The sequence below is a fragment of the Furipterus horrens genome, unplaced genomic scaffold (assembly GCF_987537825.1).
Source record: "Furipterus horrens unplaced genomic scaffold, mFurHor1.1.pri manual_scaffold_5, whole genome shotgun sequence".
Classification (NCBI taxonomy): domain Eukaryota; kingdom Metazoa; phylum Chordata; class Mammalia; order Chiroptera; family Furipteridae; genus Furipterus; species Furipterus horrens.
In genome coordinates this window covers 200,525,895-200,551,233 of record NW_028327175.1, presented here as the reverse complement: position 1 = coordinate 200,551,233, position 25,339 = coordinate 200,525,895, and the positions used below count along the sequence as shown (strand labels likewise).

General features: G+C 55.0%; 1 protein-coding gene across 1 annotated transcript; it reads left to right on the top strand.

Annotated features, from left to right (window-relative positions):
• Positions 1-580: 580 nt before the first annotated feature.
• On the top strand, positions 581-22,711 carry LOC150010786 (proliferation marker protein Ki-67-like). Its single transcript, XM_090278781.1, has 14 exons — positions 581-902; positions 3,035-3,113; positions 3,204-3,319; positions 5,996-6,062; positions 7,875-7,920; positions 8,364-9,398; positions 10,249-10,421; positions 11,455-11,773; positions 11,859-11,977; positions 12,084-12,255; positions 14,246-14,401; positions 15,549-20,530; positions 20,782-20,934; positions 21,302-22,711. The coding sequence occupies exons 1-14, from the start codon at positions 811-813 to the stop codon at positions 21,989-21,991; spliced, it is 8,199 nt and encodes a 2,732-aa protein (XP_090134907.1). The 5' UTR covers positions 581-810; the 3' UTR covers positions 21,992-22,711.
• Positions 22,712-25,339: the final 2,628 nt, after the last annotated feature.

Below are 25,339 nucleotides of genomic sequence, written 5' to 3'. Positions count from 1 at the left end.
ATACCAATGTAGCCTCTGGGTGTTTCAGGCAGAGAACGCAAGTTACAAAACAATGTGTGCATCACGCTCTTTCACTGTTTGGGGGAGAAAATAATACCTGTGCAGAACTGGGCGAAGACACGGAAATTGCTTCTGATAACTGGTTGTCTCTGGGGAGGTAGAGAAACTTAGGAAGCGTTTAAGCCTCCCAGCAACGAGGAACGTATTGTGCACAGCCGGTCACTGGACAACGGCTCTGGGTCCCTCAGTAAGAGGAGGCCAGAGGGGTTCCCGCCCGCTTTGTGCGGCCCCGGCCCCGGGGGAAACCCTGCGCCCGCGGCCGCGGCGGGTGCACCTGGAGCCCGCGCCTCCCGCCCCGCCTGAGGCTCTCGCCACGCCCCCGCCCCGTCGCGCCTTCCCATTGGTTGGACCCAGACTTGCAGTGTCCAATCGCAGCGCTTTGCGCCAAATTTGAATCGCTGTTTTCTTTTGAATCGGGAGAAGGCGGCGGGCGGCTTTCCGCGCCTGCGCCGCCCACGCCGCGCACCTTGGGGAGGTAGCTGCGCGGGCCACCGGCTCAGTGGGGACAGGACGGCGGGGGCAGCGGACGCTGCGGCCGCAGAGGAGGTGGGCGCGGGCCCGCGGGCTGAGGGCCCGACCCTGGGACGCGCGGCGGGCGCTGGGCGCAAGGGGACACGTTGCGGGGCCCCCCCGCGCGGCGTTTTCCTCTTTCTGGTTCACCCAGTGCGGCGCCTGCGGTGGGACAGCAGCCGTAAGCTTGCTTCTGCCGGGCCCTCGCCTACGGACTGCACTCAAACTGCGGCTCAGAAAATGGGTCCGACGGGGCGCCTCGTGACCATCAAACGGAGCGGGGTCGACGGCCCCCACTTCCCGCTGAGCCTGAGCTCCTGCTCGTTTGGGAGGTGAGCCCTGCGCGCGCGCGGACAGTGTAGCTGAAAGGACTCGAGTGTCCTGACACTGGAGCAGCAGGCTGGGGACTGACTCTGCGCTGTCACCTGGGAGGCGGTGGTTAGTACAGAACGGAATGTCGCAAACAGGGTTTATGTGTTAGGGGTGCCTCTGTCCGACGTCAACGCTAAAATCGATTGGGCGAACGCTTTTGGATGGAGGAAAACGCCGATCGCTGGCCCACCCTGTTTCAGGGCGCGCGTCAGGGGAAGACGGCTTGTGCGTCTGGAACCCGGGGGCGGGCACACGGGGAGCAAAGCGCGGAGGGAGGCCCCTGTGGGGCTTCTTGGTCTTTTCGGGGAAGTAACAGCGGGAGGGCAACCCCTCCTGCTAGTGTTTTGAGAACTTCTCTTTTTCATGCCTTCCTGCGTTGGTGGTGGCGATTGCTGTGGTCCCCAATGACAGGCAGCGGTATTAGCCGCACCCCTGCCCACCTCTAACATGTGCCCTTGTAGGCAAATGATAGGTCACTCTTGCTGGGGAACCCCGTAGGGTGCCCCCTCGAGCCCCCTCAACCCACATCCAGGGCTACCAGGTTCCACCCCACCTGGGTGGGACATCCCTGGCTTGTCTGTCCCACTACCAAGCTCCCAAGGACAGGACCATTTGCTAACAATTGCGTCTTCGGTGCCTCGGATGGGGTCTGTCTTGTAAGGTCAGCATTTAGCCCTGGAGCTGGGGAATTGGAATCAGTCTATAACCGTGGTTCCCGGCTGAGGGCCGTTGGGCCCTAGGGAGACATTCCCAGGTCACAGGGGGACACTTCCGTGTCGCAGGGAGACGTTGCCATGTTGCAGCGTGGCAGGCTCAGGCCCCTGACACCACTGAGCAGGGGCCCGGGATGCTGCTGCTGGTCCTACAATGTACAGGTCAGTGCCCGCTGTCAGAAAGGATGCGGCTGAGGTTAACGGCGCTCCCCGGTACTGGTCATGGCGGGCAGTCTCCTGCCGGACCGCTTCTCAGTTCTAATGGGCTAGTCTCTCACCGGAATGTTCTTTTACCTAAAAATCTAATTCTTTTTTTTTTTTTTTTTTTTTTGACTTAATGTAGCTGTTCACTTTCCGTAGCCTCTTCTCTAAAGGAAAAATTGCATAAAGACGTATTGGAATCAAATGGCAGTAACTGTGGTTATTATACAGCAGTGATGAGTGTATTTTTATGAAAGATCTGTAACTGAGAACCCATCAATAAGTGTTTGGTCGCAGGACATGGGTGGGAGGAGAGATCTTCGCCTCCAGAGGTTCTTCCTGAGAACAGAGATGAGCAGTATTGTTCCAACTCTGAACCCCAGGGTGGGGACGGGAACCCCAGGGGACCCCCCAAGGACCACCGGTGGCTTTGGGAAGTCTCCCTTCCTGTCCTTCCTGCTGGACTTAGCTGTTCTGTGAAAAAACAAGGTGAATCTAGAGAAAGGTTTTCTTTGTCACTTGCAGGTTAGTGTTTTGGGGACTAGACTGTGAATCTGTCAGGGAATGGAGTGTGGTTTTAAAAAAGCACAAAGCTCACAAGTAATGGCATGTACTGTGTTTTAAGCAAGTGACGGATGTGCATAACTCACTTCATAGTGTGAAGGACACCGTGATATAGGCGCTAATGTCATTCTCTTTTTGTATATGAAGAAACTGAGGCACGGAGAGGGCTGGCGTCAGATATAGCCCGTTTGGTGAGGAGTAACCCTTAAATTAGACATCACGTTACAAATGAACCCACAGCTGCCTTTCTGTCGAAAAGCAGCAGAGTATTAATCGTAACTTATTCTTCAAACTCATGTGAAATATTCCTTTTGTCGGGCCTTAGAAGCACAGATATTTTAGTAAAAGGCACGTCAATTTTATCGTGTAGTGTTTTCTAGTGTAATTACTTTTAAGTGCTCTTAAGTTTTAAAGATTTAAAATACTTGTTATATAACACTTGTGAAAGTTATTTGCAAAATTCAGAGACCGTTGACATTACCCAGTTGGTTATTTCTTTCTGTCATTTCACGGATAGAATAAACATATAGTCAAGTGCTGTTTTATTTTGAAACATCGTTGTAATTTTTTTAATGCAGAAACTTAAAAGAAAACCTTCATTCCTTTTGGTTCAGGGGTATTGAGTGTGACATCCGTATCCAGCTTCCTGTTGTGTCCAGGCAGCACTGCAGGATTGAAGTCCACGAGCAGACGGTGAGTGGGGTGTGGGAAGTCTGTTCTTAGAAAGTATTCACTTCCCTTCTCACCTGTGGTCACCTGTTTTCCCCTCTGTTCTCCTTTCAGGCAGTCTTGTTTAACTTCAGTGCCGCAAACCCCACGCAGGTGAACGGGTCTGCTATCCACGCACCCGTGCAGCTGAAACACGGGGACGTGATCACAGTCGTGGACCGCTCGTTCAGGTCAGTGGGGACAGCGGGCCTCCTGACTCACCCGAAACCAACCTGCGGGACCTCGGGTTCCTCTTTCACGTGGGGGATGTCAGAGGGTCTAAGATTGTCATCCTCCATGCTGGTTTCTAACCTAAAGTCGAACAGACACGTGGGGCTTCTGGGATCCAGGGCAAGGATTTGCGTATGCATCGCGGTGCCCAAGAGGGGTGCCCGGTCCTGCAGGAGTTCTGCTTTGTTGTGTTGAGAAACTGCACGTTTTTTAGTTTATTAAACTGAAATATACTCGTGAAGAAAGGTACAAAATGAGGTGAAGTCAAGGCCTGTGATCATCACGTTACGGGATGAATGGTGCCCCCTCCGCGCCCAATTCGTGTGTTGAAGTCCTCACCCCGGCCCCTCAGAACGTGGCTGTGTGTGGGGACAGGGCCTTCAGAGAGGGGCTGCGTTACAAGGAGGCCTTTCCCGGGGCCCTGATCCAGTCTGACGGGTGTCCTTACGAGAAGAGATGAGGACACAGGGAAGCAGGGGAGCAGGTACTCAGAGGGACAGCGTGTGTACAGGTGGCAAAGGGAAACCACAGCGAGGCGAGAAGCAAGGCCCAGAGGAAACCAACCCAGCCGACACCTTGACCTTGGACTTGCAGCCTCCAGAACTGTGAGAAACTAAATCGTGTAAGCCGCCCCGTGTGTGGCCCTTGTCATGGAAGCCCTGGCACACTAACGCACCACCTACAGCCTAACTAGAACATTTCCAGAAGCTTCTTTCTTGCATGTTCTAAAGTCACGCCTTCTTTCTCTCACCAAGTAGGTCACTAGTGCGGCTTTCGGGGAGCATGAGAGTCTTTGGTGTTTCGCGACCTAAACCTGCATCCCTAACCGCTGAGGTTCTGTCTGTCGGTTAAAGTTCAGCCGTTTGTAGTGATGAAGTCCGTGTTTGCAACTGACCCCTGCTGCCGGGGCGCTGAGGCTGGCGTGGGTGGCCTGCTCACTGCGCAGTGTAGCCAGTTAGGGACACAGCCACGCACCGTCTGTTCTCTAGGACAGCCGAGTGCCTTCGGCGTTTGAATGCATCGGGGCTTGCTCTCTGGTCCCAGACGGGGTTTGCTCATCTGTGGGCTTGATAAGAAGGTGTCTTCTACAGCTGGTGCATGCAGCGTTCTGTCTACGACCATTGGGTCCAACTTTCTAACTAGAATCACAGTCATTGCCCCTGACTCTTTGTTACCCTGCCAGGTATGTGCAAACCACACACTGAGGATTTCTTTTTTTTTCTTTTTTTCTTTTCATTTTGTTTTTTAACTGTCAGTTTTCTTCTATGCCGGAGACTCCACTATGTTTTTATTTAAATTTGGAATGACCTGGAGGCTGAAGCTCTAGCTTTATCCTTTGACATGTTCTAATCCTTGTGATGAGGATCACATGTGTAATTTTTCCGTCACATTCTGGCAACTTTTTATAATCCTCAAGGTTTAGGTTGCCTCCTGGAACCAGCTGTCGGGTGCACGTTTGCTTACAGTTGGTTTGTCTTCTTGATAAGAGGGATCCTTTAGTCGTTATAAAATGTGCTCGTCTCCGAGAACAACATTTGTCCCTCCTGTCTGATGTTCGCGCTGCCGGTCCAGCCCTCTCCCGGGCGCTGTTTGCAGGTACATCTTTTCCACGCCTCCACTGTCGTCCTGCTGGGGTCTTTGCCCCTCACTCGCGTCTGTTGTAGGAACATACAGTTGGATCATTTTTTCACCCATTTTGCTGAGCAGAACTCTGCCTTCTTTAAATAATTTCTACTGCATCATCTGCAGATCCGGGTCATTTCCTTCACTGCACTTTTTATGAATTGGCTTCATTTTTAGAGGGTATTTTTATTGACTAGAAAGCTGCAGGTAGGAAGCATTTGATGTGGAAGGAGACAGGAACTATTTCCTCAAAACGAGACGGAGGGGACTGAATACCTGCGACAATGAATACAAAGTGGGTCTCAGGAACAGGGGACCCGAACTCTGCCCCGTGAGAAACAGTCCCAGATGCCTAGCCACTCAGGTGGCTTCTGAATTCAAAGCAGGCCACCTCACTGTGTCCCCAGGTTCTGTCTGCATTTTCCAAGGTCGATCTGCACGGTGAGGCCTGAGGACGACTGTACGTCCTGCTGACGGGCTCTCATCTTCATGAACTGTGCCCGTCTTTGTTTGGGTGCAGACAGAGTACACGGGGACCTGCAGAGACCGTAGTGATCCTGAGTTAGAGCACAGCTCTGTAGCCTCTGCAGGAAGTGACGTCACGGTGGCTCAGGCGTCCCGGGCCCCCGGGCTTCCTGCTTGGCCAGCAGTTGGTTTCCGTGAACAAGAACTAGCGGCCGCCTGCTTCTGTTCTCATTGCAGGAGGTCTGCCCAGAGGAGGAACCCGGTGGGCTTGAATCTTACAGGCTAGTCAGTGTTCAGAAATGAACTGGGGTCCCCACCCTGGACACCGATGTCCCGAAAGAAACTCTAGTCACCTTATCTAAGTGGGATTTTGTTTGTTTGTTTAAGCACTTCCCTAACTAAATTTATTTCCAGGAATAAGGTAACATCTTGAACAAAATGTGAAGTTTATTCTTGCTCCTTGAGTATTACTTAGCTGCATAGGCTTTACCATCGGTTCCGGATCAGTCATCTGAATACGCGTCTGTCTGTCCTTCTGTGCACCTAAGGTATGAAGATGCCAGTCATCAGAGCGGGAGCGAGTCAGCCGAGATTCCGGGACAGAGGCGTGAACAGGTGACAGGGGTCTTATCACACCTCGGGCTCTGATCACCTGGTGTGGAGATAGGAGACCGTCTGTACTTGCGCCGACGAGCAGTCCCTTACAGGGAAGGTGGCTTAGCAGTGTCAGTAGGAAAGTGTGACGAAGGCATTAAACCAAGTCGAACTTAGGTTACAGTCACTTAAAACTACATTTCCTCTTTTATTCGAAGTGGGAGTTCTGAGTCAGTCTTACGCTCCTGGCCCGAAAGGCCCCAGAGCTGCTCCTGCTCTGACCTGCAAGCCTTTGGCTAGGACAACCCCAGGTCATGGAGCGCAGCTGGGGACCTGCGTTCTCCGGTGGCTCTCGGGCCCCTGCCATCGCCCTCATCCACCTGGGTCCCTCTGCAGCGATCGCATCAGAGTCGTGAGTCCCACGGCTTGTTCGCAGTTTTGATGGACAGGTGACCCCTGAAGGGAGTTACGGCCGGGGTCACATGACAGAATCTTATGAATGGTGTCCAGTGGGGAAACGTATTCCAAACAGTGCAGCTTATTAAAACGCAAGTCTGGGCCCATCCTGGGAGACTTAGTAGGGCTTAAAAGGTGTAAGGGAAGTCCTAGAATTTCTCTCTGTTACGAAGCTGCCCGAGCGAGTCTAGGGTCAGGTGGGAGTGGCTGGAGTCTTATTATAGGGACACCTGAGGTCAGCAATGGGCACTTAGTGGGCGGTGTCCGCTCCTGCCAAGCGCTGCTTCTGTCCTAGAGGAGTGACCTTTGTGTTGACCCTGCGGCTCTTCAGCCACGGGGAAAAGCTAGGCTTTGAGATACTCCGCCCACCCACCATCATTTGGGCCTGTTAGGTGGAAGGGAACCCCCCCACCAGAGGGCTGGGCTGGGGGTTAGCTAAGGGCTCTCAGAGGCCTCTGAGCTGTGTGTCCTTTGCACGGGACAGAGTACTAAAGCTGAATATTTAGAACATAGTGTAGCCGTTCGTCCATATTTTAAAATATTACCTAATTTTTATTGTTTAGTCCTGCCGTGGTCAACTTCAGGTTGGAAATCAGAAACATTCTTTACAGGTGAAGTTTGAGAAGCCACGTGTTAGATACCAAGGAAGGGAAACTGACTTTAAAAGTTAAATTATTTCCCTTTGGGTGTATTTTGTGATTCCCCGCACCCTCAAGTATTCAGTTGCTATGTTTTTCCTTCTTGAAAACAACACTGGACTTTTCTACCTTAAATACGAGTTATTGTGCGTTGTTCCTCGGCCCCTAGGAGGCTCCCCGTGAAGGACTGTGGTAGCGCTGCCGTGGGGCCGGCGGGCACGCTGGTCGGACCCTGTGCTCCGAGCGGGCCGTGCCCTGTGGCCTCTGCCGCGGCCGCTGGGCTCACACACGCCCAGGAGTCTGCCAGCCAGGAGCCCCCGCACTGAGCGGGGCCTGAGTTCCCTCACAGGCCCTGCAGCCGATGACTGAGAAACGGGGGCCAGGCAGTAACTCTGCGCCTTTGGTGGGTTCCCGCGTACAGAGCGTAGGGGATGTTTCGTTTCCACGTCCCTCGATGACGAAGGGAAAGAAGTTTGAGGAAGTTATAACAACTCACGGGGGTTCATCTTAGACAGTTTTCAGCTCCAAGTTTGGTCCTTACTCCACCTCTATATTTTTAAAATCCACTGAGAGATACTTACATTCTGCGCGCTACCACTTGGGGCTCATTTCTAAAGTCTCTAAAAGTGACAGAAGGGCAGCTGGGCAAAGATCACCGAGGGGTAGGGCATTTGAATAAATCTGACCGTCAGTTCCGGAAAAAGCACTAAATCCCTGTTCATTCTTCGTCAATTCACAGGCAACTCCACGTCGGGTCTCAAGATCTAGCTTCCCTCCCGTCCCCGGTGAGTAGTTTTCCCTTTGTGGCAAGGAGGGGACAGACAGCAAGAGCTGTCGAGGCTCCCAGAAGTTAGGAGGTTGTGTCATTTAACAGGACACACATAAGCAGACCCCTGAGCTGACTTCCTACCTGTGATGTGTGGTGCCCCTGCTTAGAGGAGAGCCCACCTGTAAATAAATTGTCTTGCTCAGGTGTCTGCTTAACTGGGTAGATTAATAGCATTTGGTGTCTGAGATCGGTTACAGGAGACGAAGGTGATCAATTGACTTGGATCATAATACCAGCATCAGAATACTCTTGTTGCACATTCCGGGCATTCACTAACCTGTGGGCTAACTGGAAAGCTAGGTTATAAGACACTTTGAAACAGTTTTAAGGTTGCAGTACTGCCCGTATTAGTCACTGAGAGAATCTTGAACTTGTTTCTTATTTCATGACTCTGTCAAGGGGGCCAAATTGAAGACCCCAGTGCTGCCCGTTCACAACTCACCAAAGAGGGTGTTTCAGGGAGGCCCCTGGCACACACGGAGGACGTCAGAGCAGCCCGCTCCGTCTCACGCAGCTCGGAAGGTCCTGCTACCAGGAGCACCCCTGATGGTCGTCGCTCAGAACCCCCCCAAGATAACGGCAGAAATGCAGCAGGTGCCCCTGCAGGGGGGATTAGAGAGGGTTCCTGCAGGACCTCAGTGAGCTGGAATGGAGGACTGGGGTCTTTCCCCTCTACGCCATGTCTTGAGAAAAACGGAGGGAATGAGTCTCCCTTTAGGAAGCTTTATGAGTCTATGAAGGAAGAGTTAGATGTGAAATCAGAAAAGGAGAATGTTCTGCAGAGCCGTAGAAAATCGGGGTCCCACCGTCATTGCGCAGCAGGATCTGCAAGTGCTGGCAGCTCACAGAACGAGACGCAGCCGCTGGTCTCCCCCAAGTCCAGGCGGGGATCCCGGCGGAGCTCCCAAACGAAGGCCGTCCCTGCTCTGGCGCAGCCAGGGGAAGGTGGCACCGCCGAGGGGTCCGGCCACACCCTCGGGGCCGCCTTGAGTCCCAGCTTCCCCCCAATGGGGACGATGAAAGTCAAGACCCCTGTCCCAGGTTCACGCCAGAATTCCTCACAGAGACGCCAGAGCGGGGAGCAGAGCGCTGTCCGTGGGAGCCAGTCTGTGAATCTGGAGCAGAGTGGGGGCTTCAGGGCCGACAACGCCACATTTCCCCCTAAGTTCTCCCCGAGACGCCAGACGCCCCCCAAAGGTGGGGATGCCGATGGCCTTAGAGAAACACCAGAAAGCGTCTTCTCCAGAAAGAGGCGGCGAAGCCTCCCTCCAGGGGTCGACATTCTCGCTACAGAAACGGGACGCCCCCAGCACGCCGTGTTCGCCCCCCTGCCGGTCCACGTGGACAGGAAGGGCCCCGGCGGTTCCCTGGGCGCCGCGGCCGGCTCTCCTGGACACAGGCCAGTCGATGTCAGCAACCTGGACGAGTCCATTCGTAAGTGTCTTTAAGTTCATTTCCCCCCCAAAGGTCCCATGTACCTCCATCTACAAATGAATTAATAAGACCCCCTTTCTTAACGATTGCTCTGTGGCAGAGGGGCCGGGATGAAGGGTACAAGGCAGCCATGGTCACTGTCCACGTCGAGCTTTGTCCTGAGAGGGGATGAGGGCTCAGGGAGTGACGGGGGTGTGGGGGTGTGGCTGTGACAGAGGCCCCAGGTGTAGGAGGGGCTGCGAGGGCGCTGCTGGCATTTTCATCTGGTCCTCCTGTTGGGGCCACAGCCACACAGGAAGGAGAGAGCGTGGAACCTCTCTGCTCGGGAGGCTTAATTCCGCGCTGGAAGCGCCAGCGTCCTGTGAGTTGGGTCCTCCAGGTCAGCAGAGAGCCCTCGGAAACCTCACATCATAGGTGGCCCTCAGGGATGACACTGTCCTCAGGGTTCCCTGCAGAGCTTTTCCAGCTCGTTCTCCCCGCGGGCCACGCTGGGGGAGGCCCAGGTCTGTGTCCTTCGGGAACGTTTCCGCGGGCCACTGCTCAAGTGGCCGTCCCACGGCCCGCGGCGGGGCCTCCGTGTCAGGCCGAGTCTTTCAGGGGGCTGTGTCCACGCCGGACGTTTCAGCACACTGTCAGGTCGGGGCAGGCCTCTGGGGGGCTTGTTCCCCATCTTCCGGGATCTCTGGAGGCAGCTTCGGCTTCCTCGGCATCACCAGGGAGTGACGGGGTGGAGCTGGTGTCCGGGGCCAGTGGCCCTCAGCGTCGCTTTGCCTTTAACAGCCATCAGAAGCGAGTCCTCCGTGGCCGAGCGGTTCCCCATCCCCTTTCCCGTTTGTGTTCACTCCTTCAGATAAGATGGAGGGGGTGCCCTCGAAGAGAAGGCGGGTCTCCTTCGGGGGCCACCTGAGACCTGAACTATTTGATGAAAACCTACCTCCCAATACGCCTGTCAAAAGAGGAGAGACGCCCGTGAAGAGGAGGTCTGTGACCCACACTCCAGCCGCGCTCAAGAAGATCATCAAGGTACGTGCCGCTGCCGCCGGCTCCCGGCCCGGGCGCGTGCTGCCACGCTCCCCACCCGAGGAAAAGCGCAGTAAGGACTTGTCCTCTCTAGTGGAAAGTAGCAATGAAGAGTCCAAACGAGCTCGTTCCCCTGGGTGTCGGGACACGAACGCCTGGGTTTCAAACTGCTGTTGGACGGTGGCCGAGCAGAGGGGAGTCCTCGGGACTGTCCCTGCACGGGCCCCTGCCCACCCTTCCGGGGCCAGAGGACCCGTCACTCTGGGGCGACAGCAGAGATCCCGGCTGGAAAGGGTCTGAAGGCGTCCTGCACATGACCGTGGAGTGGTGGTTTTTCTTGTAGAACGACAGGGTGGGAGGGAGATCTTGGGGTAACGCACCCATGGTCCTCGCCACCCACTGCTGAGGGTGATCAGCGCCCCTCAGCTGCACCGTCCCGGTGCTAGACCTGCAGGCTGCAGTGGCCCTGCGCGGCTCACCGTCAGCGGGGGCGGGCTCACTTCGGCCGCGTGCACCCCTGAAGGCGTGTTAGGGGGGCCCAGCCTCCCTCCCTTTCATACTGGGCCCAGGGTAAGCGGCCTTTCCTGCACGGACGGCGGGCGGTCGCGCACCCACGCGTGTGTTTGCTCAGGCTCAGGTCTGAGCTCTCGCTTCTCCGCGGGCGGTTTCCTCCACCTGTCTCTGCCTTAGCGACAGCTTGTCGGCTGCTTTTTTCTTTCCTAAATGACAGGCACAGACTCTCACCCCTACCTTGCTTTCACTGACAGGGGTTGAAATGCATTGGTGCTTCAGTATGTAAAAAGCTAAGATTCTCTGTGTTTAAATCTAGTTTTATTAAAATGAGTTAAGCATTTGGGAGCAGTACAGGATCTTCCCTGATGGCCCCTGGACACATAGACGCGAGTGTATGTTTTTGGCTTGTGAGTTTCTTATACTTCAAAACAGCTACAATTCTTCATTAGGTGGGGCTTTAACAGGCGTTTCAGAGACGTGGTATTTGTGGGGAGCTTCCTCAGGGACATTTCTCTCTCGTCAGGGGCAGCCTCAAGATCCAGGAGAAGCAGACTCTTCAGAAATTCGTTTGGGAGTGACCACACAAGCCGTGGTCACCAGCTCCCCGGCTCGCAGTCCTCCACAAACACCTTCCGTGGCAAGTGAAGGGCGCCGCAGCTCATCCAGGCCACCGGCCCTGAGTGGCAGCCACTCTCCACGTCAGACAGATGTCCCTAAGAGGGGCGGGAGGAGGAGCAGTGGCCCGCCTCCTAGGAGGGCTTCTGTGGATCGGACCCAGCACGAGATCCTGCGGACGATTCACTCCCGAAGGAGGAGCGGAGCCTCGGGGGCCAATCTGATCGGTTAGTGTTGTGGTAACACAGATGTTTTCGGGTGGTTTCTTCTCACACCATTTTGCAAAGTTTCAATACCTTTTGCTTTTGACAGTGGCGAAGTCGTGGGCAGACATAGTCAAACTCAGTGCCAAACAGACACAAACTAAAGTCGTGAAACACGGTCCCCCAAGACAGCTGAACAGGAGGCAGAGGAGAGTGAACACCCCAAAGGTATGTGTCTGGCTGTGACGCGCTCGGTTCCACGGAACGGCGTTGAGAGGGACCGTCAGTGCGGATCTGCGCTTTGACGTGCTGTGCTCTCCCGCCTTCCTCCCAGAAGCCTCCGGGCCACGTGCACGACGCGTTCAGCACGGGCCACGCGAACTCTCCGTGCACCATCGTCATAGGGAAGGCGCACCTCCAGAAGGTGAACGTCCCCGCTCGGCCCTACAGAACGCTGAACAACTTCGTCTTCAGCAAGAAAACCGACTTTAACGAAGACCTCTCAGGTAACAACACAACCTCGGCCCCTGTAAAGCAGCGTCCTTAGATCCATGGGGGTGTGGACGGGTGTCTCTGCTGTGAGGGGCGCTGCAGTCACCTTCCTGGGGTCACGAGAGTCCAAGAAGAGGACGCCTCGTCAGGGGGCGGGCACAGGCCCCGGCACGTGGGGGCCGTGTGTCCTGCATGAAGTGGGGCTGAAAGGCGGGCGCAGACTTCCACCTTGGAGGGCATCCTGGGCGCAGGGGGCCGGAGCTGCTCTGGGGGAAGAGGGCGGACCCGCTCTCGTACTCGCCCCAGGGTGGGAGCAGCTGCTTTGAGCGGTATTTTACTTCCAAGGCTTCCTTTCCTTCCATGCCTTTCCTTCCTTTCCTTTCATGAGTCAGGCCTGCGAAGGGGTCTCCTTTAAGGGTTAACAGTGCTGAGCCAACGCTGCCATTCTCGTTAGAAGAACGCTTAGGGCTGGAGTGGGCTGGAGCCGAGCCGAGACCCAGGGCTGGGGTGTCGTGCCACGGAGTCGGCCCAGCGGTTCCTGCTCTGGACGCTTGTGGAGGGAGAGGAGGTCTGAGTTCATTCGGTGGAATCTTCTTTGTACTTCAGGGCAAATTTTAACACAGAAGAGGTGTTTTCTCTGAGCTGTATAAGCTGGCTAATGTACCCTCCGGTTACAGTCTCACCGGGCCAATGCATTTGGCTGAACCCCCCCCGCCCCCAAACACACACACACACAATGTAGGACAGTGGACACCCGAGTTTCAATGCCAGGCTCCAGGAGGAAAAACCGCTGAGCCTATACCACCGCATGCAGGTGCGTGTCCGTGTCCTTGTAATCTAGCTACACGAGTGTGTCCTGATATCTGACGACACATTGACAGCAAAGCGTCAAAAATACTCGTAAGAGAATCAATGATGTTTACGGCCTCAGACTCAGGAGACTGGAATTTCCGAGCCTTCTCTCAGGACACTTTCCTAGAGAGTCACCAGCATCTACCCTTTTTTTTTTTTTTAAGATTTTATTTATTATTTTGAGGGGAAGGGGCAGAGAAAGAGAAGGAAAAAAACATCAATGTGTGTTTGCCTCTTGTGCGCCCCCAACTGGGGACCTGGCCCACAACCCAGGCCTATGCCCTGACTGGGAATTGAACCAGCGACCCTTTGGTCCTTAGACCAGCGCTCAGTCCACTGAGCCACACCAGGCAGCAGCATCCACTCTTCGGTGTGAGTAACTTTCATAACAAAACACCAGCATGTGCCGAAGGCCAAGCCCTGGGTGTTCTAAGGACGGCCTGAACAGCAGCAGGCAGGTTCTGAAGCGAGCTGGTCGTTGGCTGGTTTGGGGGTCCCCCAGGCAGGCTTCTCAAACACAGTCTGCGGACGGGCTGGACGGCGCTCTGACCCATCAGAGGCAGAGTGAGAAAAGTAAGGAGAACGGGGGATAATGTGAGTTTTTCAGAAAGTTAAACCTTCCGTTTGAAAAAATGTATGTTTTTATTTTTTTCTGAGGTTATAGTAGTACTATTGGGTGTTAAAATGAAAAGATAGTGATCTTATGACCTGACAGTACTAAATATGGGCAGCCCCGTGTCATTTATAAAATGTGGGGACACTTGATTTGTACCTAAAGCCCAGAGCTGTGTATCCTTGGGCTTCTGAAGGCACACAAGACCGCGTGGCCTCCGGGTGCCTGCGTGGAGGGCGGGCACAGGGGCTGCCTGGGCCCTCAGGCCGGCACTCACAACCAGGCACGGCGCTGGGAGACTGAGCCAACATCCTGCCTTGGCTTCTTTCCAAGAGAAAAGGCAGAGAAGGGGACATGCAAGATTCCAATGCCCCACTGTCCTCTTTAACAAGATAAGTTATTAATGCATCACTGTCCCCTCTGAGACCCGCTCTCCCAGGAATCCCACGGCGCGGCTCTTTGGTTGTCTGTGGGGACTGACGTGATGTTCGCACCTGGGGCAACGAGTTCATTGCTTTCCCACGATTCCCACGTAACAGGGCTCACTGAGATGTTCAAGACCCCAGCGAAGGAGAAGCTGCAAACGATGGGCTTACGGCCCCCTGCTTCCTCAGAGTCAGAGGGTTTGCCTGGACAAATGTTTCAAGGATCTAATTTAGAAGGAAAACCTCTGCTGTGCACCCCAGGAAATTTTGGTTGGTTTACTTTTTTTTCCTATTACTTGGGTGTCTTCACTAGAACTGTAAATGGTATTATTGTCGTTTTAATAACAGCTATTGTCTTATTTCTGTATGACAGATACTCCTGATAAAATACCGTTTCTAGCTTCTCTGTTCTGGTTTTTTTTTTTTTTTTTTTTAAGAGAAATTCCTATCAGCAGTTGAATAAGCGCCGGTATTTAGTGACTTGAGTAAATAGGAATATTCCTTTAATAACCAAACTACCTGCGTACACTTTTAAAAATTGATCTGAGAGAGAGAGAGGAAGGGAGACAGAGAGAGGAACGTTGATTTGTTCCACTTACGTCTGCATCATCGGTTGCTTGTACGTGCCCTGACCAGGGATCGAACCTGCAACCTTCATGTACTGGGATGATGCTCTAATCAACTGAGCTACTCGGTCAGGGCTACCTGTGTGTGTTTTGGCCGCCTTTATTTATTATAAGGGTGATAAGCCGGAAAGTATAACGATCTCTCATCATACTTACAAGTAAATTACTCACACTGATCGCAAGGCACCAACGAGAAAGAGCACCGTGCGGGCTCTATGCCGTCCTCCCCGCCGCTCTCCGGCGGGCGCACGGGTGTGAGGAGGGAGGCGTGAGTCTGTCTCCCTCTCTCCTTTGGTGCCCAGTTCGTATTGTAGAGTGAACGCCCTGCTCCACCGAAGATGCTGCCACAGCTCAAAAGTAGATGTTTCTGGTGTCCTGTGGACACTAAGGGGACCAAGTGTGAGCTATGATATTGCACCGGTGGTTCAGACGAAGAGCCAGATACTTCTCAGGCTGGAAGGGGAAGGAAGGTCTGTGTGCAGGTCACTGGGACGTGGCGTGGTAGCCTTCAGGAGACCCTTCCTTAGGAACTGTCTTCCTTCATTTAATCCCCGTGGATTCTAACCCCACCCACAGATGGCCCTACTCCCTCACCCCAAATAACATTACTCTTAAGTGTGCATGGTACACACGTCAGACAGATTTGTAGCCACATATGCAGACTCACATTGTTAGGGGACGGGGAGGGTGAGTTCTTGCCTGCGACACAATATTTCATGAAAATAAAATACCAACTGGGCTTAGCGCGGGGAAGAGAACATACTGACCACGTATGTTTCTGCCTCTTACAGGAGAGAACATGTCCCCCAGTGCTCAGAATGCACCGGAAGAGCCATTGGATAAAAGGTCTGCAAGCCCCACCCTGAGAAGACAGCAGATTACAGTAAATAAAACTATGAAAACCCCGCCCTCTGGGACGGAGCCCCCGAAAGCGGCATCCAGTGCAGACAAGTTGCGGGGGTCTGCGGGGCTCAGAGAGCCACAGGTGCCAGGTGCGGCGTGTGCACAGGAAGTCACTGAGGCTGGCGCTGGTGAGAGCGTCTTGGGACGGCGTCCGAGGCGATCACCAGCGCAAGCACAGCGACTAGGGGGTGAGATGAGGGAGAGTGGAAGCACCTTTAAAACGTGGGAGAGAAACACTGAGTCAGAAGAGAATTCTGAGACAATAGCTGTGAGGAGGTCAAGACGATCTCCAGAGATGAAATGGGCACCAGAGACAGATCTAATTGCCATGAAGAGATCGCGAGAGACAGACTCCCAGGAAGACCCGGAGGGCATCCGCGGCCTTTCCCCAACCTCAGGTCATGCCGAGGAAACAGTGGATGCAGAGAACAGAACCACAGTGAGGAGCTGCAAACCTCCCCCAGCAAAACCAGTCGGCACGCCAACCAGAACGAACGTACGGGGCAAGATGCCTTCCCAGACTGTGGACGGAGAAGCTCTCTCCGCACCCAGAGAGCCCACACAAACCCCAGCAGACACCAGGCACACACACAAAGAGCCAGTAGGTGGTGACGGAAGCATGAAAGCATCGAAGGGAACTCCAGAGCAGCAACAGGGCTCAGCGAAGAATGTAACTGGAAGAAGGAGGGGGTCACAAACACCCGAGAGAAAGGCCCAACCCATAGAAGATCTTTCTGGCCTCAAAGAGCTCTTCCAAACACCAAGTCACATCAGGGAAACTGTGACTGATGGTAAAACAAACAAGAGACCCAGCAAACGTCCACAGGCAGAGCCAGTCGGCACACCAACCAGCACACAGAGACGTTGCAGGACATCTCTGAGGAAAGGGGGCGTGGAGGAAGATCTCTCCGCACTCAGGAATCCCACTCCCACACCAGGGGAAACCACACCCTCTCTCAGAGACCCAGTGGGTGGTGATAAAGATACCAAAGCACTGAAGGAAACTCCAGGACAGAAACTGGACTCAGCAGAGCATGTAACTGGAAGCAGAAGGAGGTCACGAACACCCAGGAGGAAGGCCCAACGCATAGAAGACCTGGCTGGCCTCACAGAGCTCTTCCAAACACCAAATCCCGTCAGGGAAACAGTGACTGATGGCAAAACAAACAAGACACCTGGGAAACCTCCACAAGCAGAGCCAGTCGGCACACCGGCCAGCACACAGAGACGTTGCAGGACATCTCTGTGTTACCTGGATGGGGGAGAAGAATTCTCAGTCCTTAGGAGCCCCCCACAAAGATCAGGGAAAATTACTGGCTTACCCAGAGACCCAGCAGGTAGTGATGAAGATATCAAAGTATTGATGGAAACTCCTGAACAGAAACTGGACTCAGCAGATCATGGAGCTGGAAGTAGGAGGAGGTCAAGGACACCCAAGATAAAGGCCCAACCCATAGAAGATCTTTCTGGCCTCACAGAGCTCTTCCAAACACCAAATCACATCATGGAAACAGTGACTGACGGCAAAACACACAAGAGACCCAGCGAACGTCCACAAGCAGAGCCAGTCGGCACACCGGCCAGCACAAAGAGACGTTGCAGGACATCTCTGAGGAAAGGGGGCATGGAGGAAGATCTCTCCGCACTCAGAAAGCCCACTCCCACACCAGGGGAAACCACACCCTCTCACAGAGACCCAGTGGGTGGTGATAAAGATACCAAAGCACAGAAGGAAACTCCAGGACAGAAACTGGACTCAGCAGAGCATGTAACCGGAAGCAGAAGGAGGTCACGAACACCCAGGAGGAAGGCCCAACCCACAGAAGACCTGGCTGGCCTCAAAGAGCTCTTCCAAACACCACATCACGCAGTAGAGTCAGGGACTGAGGACACATCCGCCTCAATACTCTGCCAATTTTCACAACCAGAGCCAGTCGGCACGTCCACCAGCATGACCAGACAGCTCAAGATACCTCTGGGCAAAGCAGATGTGGAAGAAGAGTTCTCAGGCCCTAGGAAGGCCACACAAACATCTGGGAAGACCACATGCTTCCCCAGAGGCCTAGTAGGTGATGATAAAGACACCAAAGCATTGACAGAAACTCCAGGACAGAAACGGGACTCAGCAGGGCATGTAACTGGAAGCAGAAGGAGGTCACGAACACCCAGGAGGAAGGCCCAACCCATAGAAGACCTGGCTGGCCTCACAGAGCTCTTCCAAACACCAAATCCCGTCAGGGAAACAGTGACTGATGGCAAAACAAACAAGACACCTGGGAAACCTCCACAAGCAGAGCCAGTCGGCACACCGGCCAGCACACAGAGACGTTGGAGGACATCTCTGTGTTACCTGGTTGGGGGAGAAGAATTCTCAGTCCTTAGGAGCCCCCCACAAAGATCAGGGAAAATTACTGGCTTACCCAGAGACCCAGTAGGTAGTGATGAAGATATCAAAGTATTGATGGAAACTCCTGAACAGAAACTGGACTCAGCAGATCATGGCGCTGGAAGTAGGAGGAGGTCAAGGACACCCAAGATAAAGGCCCAACCCATAGAAGATCTTTCTGGCCTCAAAGAGCTCTTCCAAACACCAAATCCCGTCAGGGAAACAGTGACTGATGGCAAAACAAACAAGACACCTGGGAAACCTCCACAAGCAGAGCCAGTCGGCACACCGGCCAGCACACAGAGACGTTGCAGGACATCTCTGTGTTACCTGGTTGGGGGAGAAGAATTCTCAGTCCTTAGGAGCCCCCCACAAAGATCAGGGAAAATTACTGGCTTACCCAGAGACCCAGTAGGTAGTGATGAAGATATCAAAGTATTGATGGAAACTCCTGAACAGAAACTGGACTCAGCAGATCATGGCGCTGGAAGTAGGAGGAGGTCAAGGACACCCAAGATAAAGGCCCAACCCATAGAAGATCTTTCTGGCCTCACAGAGCTCTTCCAAACACCAAATCACATCATGGAAACAGTGACTGACGGCAAAACACACAAGAGACCCAGCGAACGTCCACAAGCAGAGCCAGTCGGCACACCAACCAGCACACAGAGACGTTGCAGGGCATCTCTGAGGAAAGGGGGCGTGGAGGAAGATCTCTCCGCACTCAGGAAGCCCACTCCCACACCAGGGGAAACCACAGCCTCTCTCAGAGACCCAGTGGGTAGTGATGAAGATATCAAATTATTGATGGAAACTCCAGGACAGAAACTGGACTCAGCAGAGCATGTAACTGGAAGCAGAAGGAGGTCACGAACACCCAAGATTAAGGCCCAACCCGCAGAAGACCTGGCTGGCCTCAAAGAGCTCTTCCAAACACCACATCACGCAGTAGAATCAGTGATTGACGACAGAGCCACCACAATGCCCTGTGACTCTCCACAGGCAGAACCAGCAGTCATGGCCCCTGGTAGAAACAGACGTCTCAAGGCCCCTCCAGGCTCAGTAGCCATCAAAGATGAACCCTCAGCCCCCAGGAGGCCCACACGGGCGTCAAGGAAAACCACGCGGTCCCACAGAGACCCAGAGCATGGGGATAAGGACATGAAATTCTCTAAGGAATCGCCAGGACAGAAATCGGACCCTGCAGACACTGTAATGGGAAGCAAGAGGAGGCCAAGAACCCGTAAGGAAAAGGCTCAATTTCTAGAAGACCCGGCCACAATTAAGGAGCTCTTCCAGATACCAAGCCACACAGAGGAACCAGTGGCTGCTGTCCACGCCACTGAAGTGCCCTCCAGGTCTCCACGGCCAGAAGCGGTTGTCATGCCAGCAAGGAAGCGGAGACAGCTCAGAGTACCTCCAGGGACAGTGGACATCCAGGAAGAGCTCTTGGCCCCCAGGAGGCCGACACGGAGAATGGGGAAAACCACGCGGTCCCACGGAGAACCAGAGCGTGGGGATAAGGACATGAAGTTCTCTAAGGAATCGCCAGGACAGAAATCGGACCCTGCAGACACTGTAATGGGAAGCAAGAGGAGGCCGAGAACGTGTAAGGAAAAGGCCCAATTTCTAGAAGACTCGGCCAGAATTGAAGAGCTCTTCCAGATACCAAGTCACACAGAGGAACCAGTGGCTGCCGTCCACGCCACTGAAGTGCCCTCCAGGTCTCCACGGCCAGCAGGGAGGCAGAGACAGCTCAGGGCACCTGCAGGGACGGTGGGTGTGCAGGAAGCCCTCCTGGCCCTCAGGAGGCCCACAGGGGCACCGGGGAGAACCACGCGGTCCCGCAGAGAACCCGCAGACTGGGCTGAAGACACCCAAGTGTGCGCGGACCCTCCGAGGCGGGAGCTGGGCCCTGCGGGAGACGCTGTGGGCGGCCAACGCCCGCTGAGGTCGCGGAAGGGAAAGGCCCAGCCCCCCGACAGCCCAGCCCGCAGCCAACAGCTCCTCCAAAGCCCAGCTCAAGGCGCGGCGCTGGGCACAGGCGCTGCAGGCGTCACGAGAGCTTCAGCGCAGACGCGGGACCGAAGCAAACCTGTGCCAACACCCAGAAGGGTCCTCAGGGCCCCGAACGTCAAGCCTGTGGCGGAGCTGGGGGACAGCAGGGACCCTGCAGGGTCGCAAGGTGCGAACCGCGGCTCCCTGTCCCCCGAGAGGAGACGTGCAGATGGGAGCGGCACCCGCACGAGGGGGCTGCGCACCAGGGCTGGTGCCCAGGCCGCTGCAGAGGAGCAGCCGCCGCGGAAGAGACAGCGGGCAGCTCCCCGCGAGCAGCCCCGGTCCCCGCAGCCCCCGCAGCCCGCAGCCCTGAAGAGGAGGCGGGGAGTCCTGGCAGAAGGCATTGAACCTGCGGACGGCCTGTCCGGCAAGAACGTGAAAATGAACAAGAAGGGCCCAAAGGAAGATGGGGCCCCTCCGGACAAGGTAATGGTGGCCGTCCCACGGTCACTGGTTGTCTTTTTGGAGGGGTGGTCCCCATTTCTCTTTAATACTTGGAATAGACTGTATGGAACCTGTGTGTAGACATGGGTGTCCTTTCCCGAAGAGGCCTGTCATCAGTGCTGAGTCACTGGACCCCAGTGAAGAGCCCTGTGGTGCTTTAGAGAGACACTAGGCTAATTTGGGAAAATTACTGCCCCAAACGGTCATTCCAGATTTTGACAAGCCTTTCTCAGGAACTGAATGGCCTCGGTGCGGACACCGGAGCCCCCGACAGCACTGGCCCGGGTGGGGACTTCCTGGGGACGGAGCTGTCAATGGCAGAGCTTGTTCGAGAGAGCAGTTGGTTCCAACCGGGAGGCGAGAGGCTTGCCCACTTCCAGAAGCAGGTTTTCCTCTTCTGCTTTAGCCTCGTGGCAGCGGTGGGGGGCGGGGAGGGGGCGTTCACTGCCTGACCTGGGGGCGTTAGTCTGTAATGCCCCCCAGAGCTCCTCAGAACCAGAGTTCACGTGTCTGACTCTGGGGCTGGAATTTATGCCAAATGCCCTATTTACAGCTTATCAGCAGAGGCGGTGATTTCTCCGTGGGGACAAAGCGAGTATCTTAGATTACTGGCATCTTAGAAAAGTAACCCACGTAAAATGCCCAAGTGCGCTCCCCTTTGAGTTCCCTTTCGGTTTTTTTCTCCCCATGTTGGCTTTCCAGATTTGCTTTACTCATGACTGGCACTTTGTGGATGTCTTTTGAATTCTTTAGGGAATGTCCCTGCGGTCCGGTGTCCCAAATAAAACCGACGGAGCAGAGCAAAAGCCTGAGCTGCTTCTAGCCGCAGAAAAGGTTAAAAGGAAGAGGAATGAAAAGAAGCCTGGGACCCCCTCCCAGGAGGCGGAGATTCAAAACCCAGAAGATGGAGTCCAGAAGCCTACCTCCAGGGACAAAGTACAGGAGGGGAGGACGCACCCGAGACCCGGAAGACGGGGTACAGTGCCCGTGCCCAGCGGAGCCGAGGAGAAAGCCCAGGCGAGCAGTGTGGGAGCCCGTCGGAAGACTCGGGACGACACGGGAGGTCCCCCACCCTCAGGCTTCATAAGCTTGAGGTCGAGAAGGGTGACAGTCCCTCCTACAGGGCACACGCCGGAGACTCAGTCCCAGCAGAGAGGGCCTCGGCCCGCCAAGAGGTCTGCGGAAAATGCAACAAAGGCAAGTGGTTTGCTCTTCTGCTCTTTAATAAGCACGGAACGCTTCTGGGTAATTTTTGCGTCATGTTGCACAAGCAAACGAAACATGTCATCCACAGAAGCAGGCTCCCCGTTACACAGCGCAGGAAGCGTGAAGCCAGAGCACGTCTTGTCTTTGTCACTGTTGAGTGACTTCTGGGTTGGGAACCCCCACTTCCACAGGACAGTCACAGGAGGAAGACCTCGGGCAGGAGCAGCGGGGGGCTGATGCAGCCGGCGCTTGCTGATTGCTCACTGCAACGCACGCCCAGGGTGGACGTCACGTAGGCAGAGTCCCCTTAGCCCCGCAGAAGTGACTAGGCTGCGAGGCGGCCCTGCCAGTCTCCAGGGGGTCCCTTTGGAAAGCCAGAGCGAATCCCAGCGCGTGTGTCCGTGAGGCACCTCTGCTCTTTAATAAGAGTCCCGGGTCAGTAGGCAGTGCTTTGTCCTGTCACCCCTCCGAGGGAGATGCCATTAAAGCTAAGGGATGGTGAGTACTCCTAATGTCACATTAAACTCAGCAGCCCTTGGGCTGCCTGTCACGTGAATCAGTCCACAAAGCTGGATCCAATTCGGTCAGGGTCCCTCACTGGCGTGCTCGGCTGGGTCAGTTTAAAAGTTACAAAGGTTCCCTTTCTGCGCACGGGAGCCATCTGCATCCCCAGACACAGCTAGAGACTGTGACCCCGTGGGGGACTGCCTGCCTGACGTGGCCATGAGGTGCGGTGCCAGCCGCCGAGGCCTGATGTGGCCCACCCACATCCAGAGTGGCTTCGATGTCCCTGCCCCCTAGAGTCACGAGGGGCCAGGACAGAGCAGCTGCCTGGTCAGCGAAGTCGGGGTGATGTGCCCGCAGGCACATTCACCATCCTCTGCCATCTAACACACGGTCACACTTCACCTTCCGAGTGGGGACGCGGCCACCCCGACCCCCTGAGAGCGCGCTCACGGCCCGGACGCTGGGGCTGCGCTCTGGTGAGGAGACAGCTCCAGTCACCGTTCCGTTATTTCCGGTCACCTGCACGCAAACTCCACCTTCAGTTTTTGATCTTTTGTCTTTCTGGCCCCCCATCCCCCCTTAAAGACCACCTGGTAAAGTCCTTGATGGGTAGTGCTTGCCCCACGTCACAGGGAGCCTCTTCTGCCGGCTGCTGGGTGGGGGCTGCTAAGTGGGAGCTCGGACCCGCGGCCACTTCCCTGTAAGTGCAGTGCCGACACCCAGGCTTGGGGGCGCAGGCTCTGAAAAGGCGGGTCATCTTCTGTTGCGTGTTAGGTTTCGGGGCGAGCCTCCTTCTCCCCGCTTCTCAGGGTTCACAGCAGGGGGCCTGGGTCACAGTTGTTGGCGCTGAGCTGAGCAAGTGCCCCGTCCCACACCGCGTGGGGAGGGCAGGGCGGGCACAGCCTGCAGGACCCAGAGGTGTCACCCCGAGTGCGTCCACCTTGGCGGGGTGCCATTTTTTAATTAGTAAAGTTTATGCATTTATGTGGAAGTTTTTAAAATTATGTGTTAACTTAAGAATAGGTTACAAACACTTATTAAAAGACCTGATATTTAAGTTCATAAAACCAAAAAGTCAAGAATTTAAGGAACAGAAGTAGCACTGGCAGGCAGGGGGCTTGGCCGTTGCGAGCAGCGTGGCTGCAGAAACCATTTCCAGTGACTGAAGAGGCGTGTTTTTCTTCCCAAACAGGAGAAGGACGGCGTGTGTGTCAAGAGGACGAGAAGCGGACGTCGCCGGGACGGTGACGACATTTAGCTGAGGGGCTTCAGAGGGAGGAGAAGTGGTGTGTTTAGTCCCGCGATCCGTTCTAATACAGGGTCTGCTGGGAATCTCAGTGAGTTCTGTAAGTCACGCTGTTTGCGGGCGTCAGAAGAGAGCTTTTATGTGTTTCTGGCTCTGGAAGGTCTGTCCCACCTCCTACCCCCACCCCGAGAGTGTGAAGGAGGCGCCTGCGGTTGCTGAAATGATCAACTTTAAGACGGGGGGCAGTGGGGCCGTTAGGGCAGAGCCATGGCCTTCAGCTTGGCCACACGCAGCCCTGAAATGGGTCCCTGCCGTCCACCCGATGCCGGGGCTCCGGCACCTGCGTAGTAGATGCTTCTGTGTTTGTCTGTGTCCCCGTCAGAGCCCCAGAGTCAGGGGCTTCTGTCCCGGTGTCCCCACACTGGGCAGGTCGTCAGGGAACACTGGGAGTGGATCAGTGAATGGACTCATGGTGCTTCAGGACAATGTCTGGACAGTGGGGACGCACGTGGTCCTTGCCCTAGGACTGTCGCTTCTCTGCACGGGATGCTCCTCTCCTCGGGGACTTCCACCTAAGGGAACACAGGTGACTTGGAGTGTGGCTTGCGACCCCATCCTCAGGGCGCAGCAGTCAGCACAGTTGAGGGCTGGCTGGTCGGTGGCCTTTTCCACTCGGTGACTCTGCCTGAACTAGGCCCGCTCTCGTCTGAGACCGACCCCACCCCCGGCCGTGTGCCGCCGGTTCCAGGCTAATACCCTTTTAGCTTCTCTGCTTTTGTGGCATTTACATTTTCCGAGCTTTTTACCCACCTGTCCCACATGAGCTTTTTCTGACTGCACCTGTCGGCCTACTTGGTGCCTGGCACCCACTGTGTGCAGGGAGGGACACAGCTGTCCCTGCGCAAGGCGTTGCTGGTGGCGGCGGCACGGGGCCCTTCCCGAAGGCCGGCGCTCTGCCCGCTGCCTGCACCTCCCAGTCTCGTTTGAAGCCCAGACTTCTTTCTCGCTTCAAGCCTAGACGTACATCTAACTACCGGCCTCTCTTTTTACGTTCCATTGTCCTGTCCCTCTGTGTCCCCTAAGTCAGAAGACGGCACATCTTCTGTCCAGTCACCTGTCTGGACTCCTCCCCATTCACCTGCCTTGCCAGGCTGCGGTGAGTGCGGAGATAAGGAAGTGGCTGTCCCTGGCTGTCCCCGTCTTCCCCGCTCCTTTCCTGTGTCTGGCCCGGAGCGAGGCTCATGTAAACATAAACGTTTGAGTGAACTGCGGTGTGTCTGTCTTCATCAGTCGTTGCTGTTGGTTCCTGGGCTGCCACAGTGCAGCTCTGGACTGTGTGTCTGAGTCCTAAGGGGGTGACAGGTTGCCGACAGGCCGGGGCGGGGGCATATGTTGGGTCGGTGACGGCCAAGCTGGGCCAGGAAGCAGAGTGGCTTCATCACAAAGGTACACAAATAACTTGAAGGTGTGAGTCAGATGCATCACACAGGTGGGCCAGAGTCAAGGAAAGGAACAGGTCTCCTGTCATCGAGCCGTTCAGTCTCTGTCGGAATGAAGACGCCCACACACAGAAAAGTTTCCATTAGCCACAAGCCTGTGGAATGGAACACGCTGATTAATTAAACCCTTTAGGGTTCAATCCAACCAAAAATCTCTAACACATGTGAGCATACGTTTTCACCTTCATAAGCACGGTATTTACGCAGCACATTCAGGGTGGTAGGTCTGGGTTAGGACTCATAAGCAAGACCCACCCCCAACACAAACATGCATACACATACATGTACACGACGCAGACCCTCCTGAAGCCACCGCTCAGGTAGGTTGAGTCA